At 39.4% G+C, this 10859-nt stretch overlaps 1 protein-coding gene and 1 long non-coding RNA gene across 3 annotated transcripts in view; one reads left to right on the top strand and one right to left on the bottom strand.

Moving 5' to 3' along the window:
• Nucleotides 1-10608, bottom strand: part of LOC111846977 (uncharacterized) — a 54717-nt gene extending 44109 nt beyond the window's left edge. The window contains exons 1-2 of the long non-coding RNA XR_011984948.1: nt 10315-10608; nt 1617-1721 (exon numbers count right to left, since the gene is read on the bottom strand). This is a non-coding gene — a long non-coding RNA (uncharacterized lncRNA). The remainder of the gene's footprint in view (nt 1-1616; nt 1722-10314) is intronic.
• On the top strand, nt 4447-7466 carry sp8a (sp8 transcription factor a). Of its 2 annotated transcripts, none has more exons than XM_023817753.2 (2): nt 4447-4583; nt 5082-7466. In XM_023817753.2, the coding sequence occupies exons 1-2, from the start codon at nt 4563-4565 to the stop codon at nt 6444-6446; spliced, it is 1386 nt and encodes a 461-aa protein (XP_023673521.1). In that variant the 5' UTR covers nt 4447-4562; the 3' UTR covers nt 6447-7466. The 2 variants fall into 2 exon arrangements, with proteins under 2 accessions (XP_023673521.1, XP_023673522.1); XM_023817754.2 differs by having other exon boundaries at nt 4452-4869.
• Nucleotides 10609-10859: the final 251 nt, after the last annotated feature.

A 10859-nucleotide genomic window follows, 5' to 3' on the forward strand; every position in this document is an offset into this window, starting at 1 on the left:
TAAAACAAAATAGGCTACATAACGACTGTGATACTTCATTTAAAACATTTTGTCATAATGAAGCTGGCTCCGATAATTATGTTAATAACGGGATTCTGACTCATAAATTGCAGTAATAGCGATAAAGATACAGGCTGCAGTATAAACGGCTTAAACAGGAGCGGAAATCGCTCTGTTACACGGTAATTATTCAAGATGAGTTGCAATGCACATCCAACCAATTCATTGGTGGATGGATGACATTTAATATTGCATTACGAATGTAGGAAAACTAGTGGTTTCCAATATGGCATTCCTTCTGTATATCTATAACGGCGTGCATTCGTGTCTATAATAGGTAGCTAGCTTGCTGTTGTGATACTAAGACATTAAACAATATAACAGCGTTAGCGTGACGTATATGTCTGTGTGTGTGTGTGTGTGTGTGCGCGGATAAAATCAGGGAGATTATTTTATAGTCTGTATTTGACTGTGCACTGTGGTAAGGACTTCAGGCGCCTAAATAAAGTTTTATCACAAATGTGTAGTTATTCAAGATAATCACTAGAAAGCAAAACAGCTCAAAATCAAATCCCTGTCGCTTGTTTTTCCTTTCAGCGATTACGGACACCTTGGGCTTCAGTTCCGATAATTAACCTAAACTTTCCCCCATGCTCAAAAGAAGTGTTGTTTATCCGTGGGGAGAAAAAGAGAGGTCTTGCTTTTCATTCTCCTTACAAAATTATTCGCATTACCTTATGCTACACTGCACGATCTAATTTCTCCATGATCGCTAATTGCGGTGGCAGGTAATTGCAGCAGTTTACGTTGCAGAGGGCAGTATACGTGTCCCTCAGATTATTGAGTTGCTTTGTGAATTACCATACTGAAAAAATCTCGCCATTTTCCGGTGTTAGAGCCCAGTTGCTTTTCTTTTCTCTGTCCAGAATCGTTGGAAAGCACGCGATATTAAACACGTTTTGTTCGTGTCCACTGGTCCATGCTAACGCGGTCATTATAGCGGCGAATGGAACAGGTTTTAAGATGGATTTCATGACGGCAATATACACCGTACATGTGGGAAAAGAATGCTTTAAATAGGGACATCTGTTCTGTTTTGGCTTGTGCTGGGCTTACAGTTAGGTCAGATGGATAAAAGAAACCTTTGCGCCGCCCTTTGAACTGGCAAAAAATTCGAGCTTCGAATTTTGATTGAATGATTGTTGAGGTCGAATCCGTGTTAGGAAAAAAAAGAAACGATGGAAAAACGCCGTTTTGTGATCCATATGTTGATTTTATAAAAGTTGTTCTGAATAATAAAACGAATTAATACACCAGCGACATTACAAACAAGTGTAACATAGCCATTTATGTGTTTATTCAATTATTCGCCGATTTTTAAAACGTGAATTAATCCTTCTACATGTTACTTTATTGCCTTAATTTCATAGGAGAGCGATCATACAATTAAATCCTTATTAACTCCAAAACAAATCCACCGACCCCGTGCCCACTTAATGCTGCCCAAACGCTCTCTTGTAGAAATACAGTAACACGTTTATGTTACACGAGCAGTGGCAGAGCCGCTCCGAGCTTATTGGTAATTAAACTGAACTCCGCGACTAACTAACGCTCACCTTCCAGGAGCCGCTATTGCAGACGTAACCTTGTGGAGGAGATGCTGTTCAATCGATGCATCGCCTTGCGTTATGGCTTGACACGGCGGAGCCCCATCCGAAATCCTGGGAAAGACGGTATGTATCATCATTGACATTACTGCAGAATAGTTGCATACTATTACTGCAAAATAGTTTAAAATTAATCTGTTAAAAATTGTAAAGAATTGCTACATTTATATAATAAAAACACGTTCAACACGTTCAAGATATATAACTTCTGCATGTGTATATCTGCCTTTTTTAATTACTTACCTTTATCTTTGGCTGCATTTTCAGTGGTACGTTATTACTTAAACGTAGGCCTAATATGTATCTTTGTGCTTATAATTCGCATTTTGTTTATGTATTAAATTTAATTTAATTCGCCTAACGCTAGAAAGGCGGTCATTGTAAAAGATGACAGCGTGCTGCAGATTTAACTAAAAATTGTACAATTTACTGTCTTGTGAAAAATTTTTAAACCATATTTTTGCTTTAACAATAAATGATATTACGATTTCCACATTAGGAGAAAAACTAATACCGGTTGTTATTATTGTGTAGCTGTTTACACACTTTCAGTTACACTGGCCTACACACAAACATCACAATTATAAATTAGTTTGTAGATCAGGAAAAGTAAACAATTAAAATAGGCAACACAGTTCCGAACCTTTCCGGAAGATAGGTTACGATTTATAATATGTAAGAAAAGCGTATTTTACTGTACAACACTTGGCTTTAAATTGTGTATCTCCGTCTCTAATATAGGATGACGTTGGTCTTACTTGGTCCTCTATGTGCGAGCTCATATGGTTTCCGTACTTAATACTTCGGTGTAAATTACAATTAAAGGAAAGAAGAAAAACAGTTGTCCAAGACGCAAAAACAGTGAAATTAATCTGGTTGCTCATCCATCATTGCGCATAATAAAGCAGGAGACACGTATGTAGCAGGTGACGTGGTGCGGAATTCGGAGGCGTTTTAATTAACTTTTGTCCCCTCCGCTGTCCTGTAATGATCGAGCTGGTCAACAGGCCCGGTCAATAAGCATGTTAATATCAAACAAATAAAACGGCGCCTGATTAAAACCTCCACGTTTTATTAAATTTGAAATTCAAATGAAATGCATGTTGTCAGCACACACTGCATGCTAATGCAGTCTGTTGAAGGAACAGATGCTCCATCTTACAGATACATACAGAACTTTTACACACACACAAACCGCAGATTACAAGCATGTTGGCATCACTGAAAACAGATCGAATAATCAGATTTTACAATATCGGTATGCTCTTTGGCAAAGCATAATAAAGATTGCTCTAAACTTTTGGACTTATCGAATGCTTTTAAACTTCGCATTGTGTTATTGAGACAAGCTTATTTCAGAAGGCATGCAAGAAATTAAACTGTCAGAATTATCACTGAAAATCCGTAAGGACTGAGTGACACGTGGGCGGTGTGTCACTCAATAGATATTTTACTTCAATAAACAGACAATATTAGACGCAATCATAAGTGACTTAACGGACATCTTAAAATCAAGCCCTCGCAAGAAAATGCCGTCATGAACATAGGGGTCCAATTTTTCAGCAGCTTATACGCCACATTAAACAAACATTTACGTTTGCTGTGAATGAAAATAAACTAGAGGGACACAAGCAAAGAAGTTAATTTCTTTTTATCTGTTAAGAACCTCTTCCTCCTCGTCCCCACCCCCTCCTCCTACAGGGCGGACGGTCACGCCTTCTCAACATTCCCAACGGCGCGCGCGAATAAACACTACATTCATTTACCGAAACGCAAGCCAGGGGGAAAACTCAAATCATACTGACAGCGAGCGAGTCAGTCACTGTCCTAACGCTCAGCGCAAGCGACGAAGAGTATCTTTAATAAAGAGAAGTATCTTCATACTGAAAATGTGTGTGTTGCATATAGTTTGGCAGACTTTCACGTGCACAGCTTTTTAAACTAAATAAATCTGTGACAATAATTAACTTGATTTCTTCTTCTGAAACCATTTATATTGTAAGAAATAAGGAAGACTGGAATATGCTCTGTCGTTTTAATGAAAGCCACAAGGAACGTAATTGAATTAAATTACTGTAAAATGCGCTTAACGCAGGCTAATATGAGCTTAGTTCTTAGAACAATACACTCCATTGTGTGCCGTCTAATTGTTGTTTTATGAACTCTTTAAAGAAAAACGTAGCCATTTAATGTTTAAGATGGGAGAAAAAGCATATTGTAGAGGAAAAATTTTCGCAATATTTGAGTCGACAGTACCTTAGGGGAAGCATCGAAACTAGTGCACTATGACCCATCAATAACAAACCAGGCCACGCTTCCCAGTTAACCGATGACATGCATTTTGATTAATTAAATAAGTGAAACGGTCTGGTCTGCCGATAAAATTAATGACATATTTATGTGTCAATAAAACTGAAATAAAACAATGACATTTTGCTAAGTTAAATAAGACTTTATAGTTTTTTATTACATCAACTTAAATTTTGCATGGCTATGGGGATTGGGTGTATAGTTTTTTAAAAGACTGATTCTAGCGCCAGTCCTGATAATCATCTAAATAAAGAGCAAGGCGTATCATCATTATAAACTTTGTTGTTGTTTTTCGCTTAAAATGTTCTAAATTCACCTTCTCCCATTTCTCTGAGGAAGGGAGCAGCGGAGGGGGAGGGAAGCTTGTCTGAAGCGGTCTATTGATGACCTCACGCTAGAATGTGTCATATAGTAGAGATGCTGACATTCTGATTGGTCGCCCGTGTCCCAGCGGTACTTCAAAGCTGAAGAGGACCTACAATTGTGGCGGAATGGGCGGAACAGATCATTGTATAGCAGACCTCTAAAAAAAGAGTGCTCCCATTTATAAATATAAAAAGATCTTCAAAAGAGGGCACTTTTGTGATGGCAACTTCACTTCTAGGGGTGAGTCTAAGGCTTTTCTTGCTAGTTTAATTAGTTCTTTTATTGTTCGCACGGAGGGGATTAAAATGCCTTCACCCAGAGCAGGGAAGTCAGTTTGTTGATAATGTTTAAGCAAGTTGGTCAAATAGAACGAGTCTAAGTTTGCAACTTTTAAGGTGAAGGAACTGGAGTGATTTTTTCCCCTTCCAGTCTACCCTAGTCCGTCGATATGCTTAATCTTTTTTTAGGATTTTAAGTATTCGTCTTGTTTTTATGTTCGTGATTTCCTGCTCATCTCGATCTACAGGTATGTTACCTATATGACTGTTGCAAAGCGAGACTGCATTTACTTACGAAACAACGACGAAGCACGACGACTCACATAAATCTGCGCTTAGTTACACTTAGACACTGGCATCTGTATGACATTGTTGTTTAACCGTAACCATTAAAACGCTTATAAATAAAGCCTACTTATCTGTCTATTCAGTTCTTCTGTTTCGTTTTACTTCCGTCTAGGAAGAGCCAAGGTTGGGATCGACCCCTTTAGCCATGTTAGCTGCTACCTGTAACAAGATTGGGAGCCCAAGCCCTTCGCCTACTTCGATTTCGGACAGTTCCGCGTCTTTTGGGAAAGGTTTCCATCCGTGGAAAAGAGCAGCGTCCAGCAGCTGTAATCTTGGATCCAGCCTCTCAACTTTTGGCGTGTCTGGGACTTCCAGGAACGGAGCCGGGCTGGGAGACTCGTTCAGTGGGAACAGCTCGACTGGATCCAGTGCATTTTCGCTGACCTCCAGTAACTCTTCAAATTCTCCCTTTGGGAACGAATATTCCGTTTTTCCAGCGTCTGTGTCAAACACCTCTCAAGAACCGAGTCACCAGCCGGTGTTTATCTCGAAGGTGCACACATCTGTCGACAGTCTGCAGGGTATCTATCCAAGGATGAGCGTCGCGCATCCGTACGAATCGTGGTTTAAGTCGCCACATCCAGGCATTCCTGCCGGGGATGTCGGCACCAGCGGCGCCTCGGCGTGGTGGGACATGGGTGCCGGGTGGATTGACGTTCAGAATCCCAACGGAGCTGCGCTACAGACGTCTTTGCACTCTGGAGGACTTCAGACGTCGTTGCATTCCCCGTTGGGAGGCTACAGCTCTGACTATTCCGGGTTGAGTCATTCTGCCTTTAGTACTAGCGCTTCGCCCCATTTGTTGACCACAAGTCAGCACCTGATGGATGGATTCAAGCCGGTGTTGCCCGCTTCTTACCCGGACCCCAGTCCATCTCCTTTAACGGGAGCTGGAGGTGCCATGCTGACCGCGGGTCCCAGCGCTCCCCTTGCAGGATCTCCCCGGTCCTCCGCGCGGCGATACTCGGGTAGAGCTACCTGCGACTGTCCCAACTGCCAGGAAGCGGAGAGACTCGGACCGGCGGGAGCGAGCCTGCGGAGGAAAGGGCTGCACAGCTGTCACATTCCAGGGTGTGGGAAAGTTTACGGAAAAACATCACACTTAAAGGCGCATTTGCGGTGGCACACTGGAGAGAGACCATTCGTGTGCAACTGGTTGTTCTGTGGGAAAAGATTCACCAGGTCCGACGAGCTGCAGCGACACCTGCGCACTCACACCGGCGAAAAAAGGTTTGCTTGTCCGGTGTGTAATAAGCGCTTTATGCGCAGCGACCACCTCAGTAAACACGTTAAAACTCACACCGCTGGAGGCTCTGCGGAATCGGGTTCTGGTGGCAGCGGAGGGAAAAAGGGCAGCGACACCGACAGCGAACACAGTGTCCCCGCGAGCCCTTCGTGTCATTCGCCTGACATGATGCATCCTGCAGAGTCTGTTCAAAACAGCGGACTGAGCTGCCCAAGTAATTCTATAGAATGAGAAGTGAAAGACTATAAACTTGTAAAAGCAAACGTGTACGTGTGTTTCGTAAAGTAATTATATTTACGTGCAACATACTTGGCGAAATTACACAATTTTGTGGGGCAGTTTTTGAACTGATCAAAACGGCTGGAAAACGTCCATTCTTTTGAATGCTTTAATTCACTGCAAAATGTGAAATTACGATGATGTGTTTTCAGAATTAAACCTCTGGTTTTCATATGGTTCGAAAACCAAGAATATCGTCAACTTGGGCCAACTTCCTATATATAGGCCTATGCAAACCTGTCAACACTTACGTCCCAAAAAATGTCAATAATGAATATGATACTGGCGTTAAAGGAGACTTCTGGAAACTTCTGGTTGTAACAATAATCACTAGTGTTCTTAATCTGCTGGTTCTTTGCAATTTAGTTTACTTTTAAAAGTCCAGTTCCGGGAATTGTAGGCGTGTGTGAGATGAACGTTTTAAACGGTCATGTCCAGTACGTCAAAACAGATAGTAAAACACTGTATTTATGATTAATTAGCGTGTTTCTCGGCAGTTCGATTATTTTCACATTTTCCATTTGGTGTCTACCTTTGAAAACCAAACTCTGGCACTTTATTCTCCAGCTCCGCTTTAGGGTAACATTATCGGAGTTTGCCTGTGGCGAATTAAACTGAATTTTAAATGAGGTAATTGTTTCGGTTTCTGTAAAGTCTTGATATTGCCGCTTAGGCCTAATTTGTAGAATATATGTGCTACGTGTTTTGCTTTTTATCGAGGCAGATATCATATCAACTGGAGGGCGTTTTCTTTCAACAGAACCACCCTAAGACATGTCGTATTTATTATCAGATCATTCTGGCGTAATGCACGATGTTGCTGGAGATTTAATAACTGGAAGATATTATTACTATTATTATTATTAAACATCAATATGTTTAATAGCCTATAGGTTTGCCTGGGAGACTAATTTTGTACAGTATTTCAGTGTGAATTGATTTAAATATCTGAAAATATATGGGAGTAGTCTACGTTTTACTTTCTTCTTCTGTTGAGAACAAAATGAAATTGTATATTGCTGTTGGAGTTCTATTTATCCACGAGTTGGACTTGTATCTTAAAGTCTATCAGAGTCGCACTTTGAATTTATATTTAAAGATTTTAGATTGGGATTCTTTTAAGTGTTAAATCACGGATTAATTTAATTACGCATGTACATGTTTCGGATATACCGTTTAGCGAACAAACTGACTTTCAGATGGAAACCTGGCAATAAAGTCAGAATGAATTGACTCGAACTGTTTTGTCTTTGAAGCTGACACGCGATGATTCTTAAGTAACAATTTTGTCAATTGAGAAACCAGTGAAATCGTGAACGAAATAAACGGTTTATTTATTATTATTGTGAGTAATATTTTAATTGAAACAAAATATCAGACGTATAGTAATGTAGAGTATGTATCGTCGTTATCATAATATTTATTATTTCTGTAGATTATAATCAGATATTCAAGCATTCAAATTGTATGTGATGCAAACCTGTGATTGTACTGTAGCTGATAATATCAAACATTACTTAATTAAATATTAAATAATAAAGTTTATTTTCACAGACAGCTGAAATGTTGAAGAGTTTTTAAAAAGTAGGGCGATACTCTTAGGCTTTTAAAGTATATAAAAATATATGTGCTTATGAAGGCAATTCGGTGATATGCAGTTAATTAAAGTTCAGTGAACCCATCAAATATGCTAAAAAAAATAAGAAAAACAAGTTTTATAGATAAACAAAATGTTACCAGCGGGGAAACAGTTCTAAAATACTTTTATTTTATTTCGAATAATTTCCAGCTAAACGCCACATTTTCAGACTACAGTGCAAATTAATCTAATTAGATATTGTGAGACAAAAATCCAAAACAAAATGAAAACGAATCTTTAAAAAGACTGTATATCGGTCCCATTATACAGAACGATTTAATTGTGAATAAGGCTAAAAGCAAACGCAACCAGCGATTATTTACGTCCTACATAAACCTATTATAAAGTATTAATAAAGAACATTTATTATATAGCGTATTTATGCAGGGTGTGGTTACACTATGCGTCTTCATCAAAATACGTGGTAACTAAGTTATAATCAAATTTATACATACTGATAAATTAACATTGCCAACTGAGAAAATTTATTATATATAGTAATTAAATATTGCTTATATTGTAATTATATGCAGTCACCCAAGAAAACGGTCGAGAAATAAGTATGTCACTTTAATAACTGACACATTTTCTGTTTTGTGGTTATAAACAGCCTGTTCTATGGCTGCAGCGTTGAGTTTATTTTATTGGATCAATAATTCAATAACTCTTCTAAGGAAATGTAATACCCAAGCCGATAAGTTGTAATTTTTACCCTAAAAAGCCGACATTAAATCATATTTAAAAAAAATGTTTTCTGGAAGAAATTAATAAACGGCATGATATACGTAATCATATACATAAAATAGAAAAAAAATAGTCGGCGACCAAAAATAGTATTTAATTAAGTCTGGCTTACAGTAAGCCTGTCTTAAGTATTAAGTAGGCGGTTATATTCGAAGATTGTCAGGAAACACAGACATAAAACAAAATACACAAGTCTCAATAAATAAAATGTTACATGGTAGGCCTATTGAAAATAACGGCTACGTTAAAAAAAAGTCACCAGAACATTATTAATTTAGGCATTAAAACGTTATGACTAACAAGGCAACTGCGACATAAGTATACCTGTCTCGTCTGAAAATCAGCTTTCATTCTTGCTCAAAATTGCACAACTTCTTTTAACTAGTATCATGCAAGCAACCCGGTAAGGGGTCTTTTTATTTCTTAATCACTTCACGTAAAATTTCACCAGTTCGACGTAAGTAGGAACAACTCTCGACATTTTCATTTTCTCAAAGTGATAGTTCAACTCACTCTCACCGGTACCTTTCATTAACGTTAAGGGTGCTGACACATTTCTCGAAAGCCACTCTAACTGCTGCGGTCATTTTCAAATCTCATTTTTGTTCGTGGGTAAAACAACTGTCAGTATCTCGAGAATACATTCATGACGGTAAGAGCAGAAACTGCAAAACGTTAGAGAACCTTGCGGCAAGGCTTTGACGGCACTTCCATTTCTGTAACACGGAATGTTGGGTCACTGGCCTGTGGAACGCGTTAGGTTGGTAAATTGCGCCCTCTAGTCCCCTAGCAGAGAACGGTCCCATAAAGAATATTTAATACATACAAAAACAATGTCATTAAAGCAGCAATTAATAAACATATTTAAAACACAGCTCAAATGAATGAATGTACGCTTCAGCAATATGTTTAATAGCTTAATACACACTTGATTGCAATTTTCATTAAGCGATAATCGATAAGGCCACTGGCAGTATATAATTCAGTATATATGAATATACTGGCAGTATATATGGCCAGTTTCCATAATTCAGAAAGATTCAGGGCTGGGCACGTGGCAAGTAAGGTTTCGGCTCATTCTTATTTGACTCGACTAAATTTAAACTTGGTTATTTGGCTCCCCAAAGCATATTTCAGGATTAGCAACAGCCCATGTGACTGAAGCTATCTCAGGTGTGTGATGAAACCAAAAACGTTTTATCTCTGTCAGCATATTACGAGTTTTTGTCCCATGATGGAAACGCTAAAATGGATCGACAGGTTTAAAGTAATTTATCCACCATTCAGTTCTAAAGTTTTCAAACACATCACTTAGCCGTTTCCTGCGGCCTGTATCACAAAGCCGGATTTCTTGCTTAGCCGGATACCTTGTCGGATTTAAGTTAGCCTGAGCTAAGTATAAGTGAACGAAGATGAAGTACATGTGAACTGGGGTACCTTAAACAGAGAAGTCCTGCAAGCAAGTCCTCCAGCTTCCAGAGAGAATTTGCGGGTTGGTGGCAGGATTGGCACTCCAGCCACCAGCAGAAACTTCACACTGTTCCACTCCACTCAAACTATAGTGTGGTGCTTTCGGATTCTCATCCCTGAGGCGGTTCTTGGTGTGGTGGGTGCGGCAACGTGTTGTATCAGCGCGCGCCCCTTATCCTATACCTCTTACCTTATACCTCAAATCCAACAAATTATCCAGCTAAGCAAGACACCTGCCTTCGTAATACAGGGCCCTGTTCCCTTGATCCTATAGTGAGTAGCACTGGGGGGGGGGGGGGGGGGGGGGTGTTCCACGGAGCGGATTTCTCGGTTAGCTGGGTAAACTTAAGATAGACGTCATGATTATCCAATAGAAATGCTCCTTACCTAAACTCCTATTGGACAATCATGACGTCTATCTTAAATTAACCCAACTAACTGAAAAATCCTGCTCCTGTCCGTACAGACACTTGTTGTTGCTAGACAGCATAGGCACAGGCCGCCTCGCGTTA

Source organism: Paramormyrops kingsleyae, chromosome 23 (assembly GCF_048594095.1).
Source record: "Paramormyrops kingsleyae isolate MSU_618 chromosome 23, PKINGS_0.4, whole genome shotgun sequence".
NCBI classification, from domain to species: Eukaryota; Metazoa; Chordata; class Actinopteri; order Osteoglossiformes; family Mormyridae; genus Paramormyrops; species Paramormyrops kingsleyae.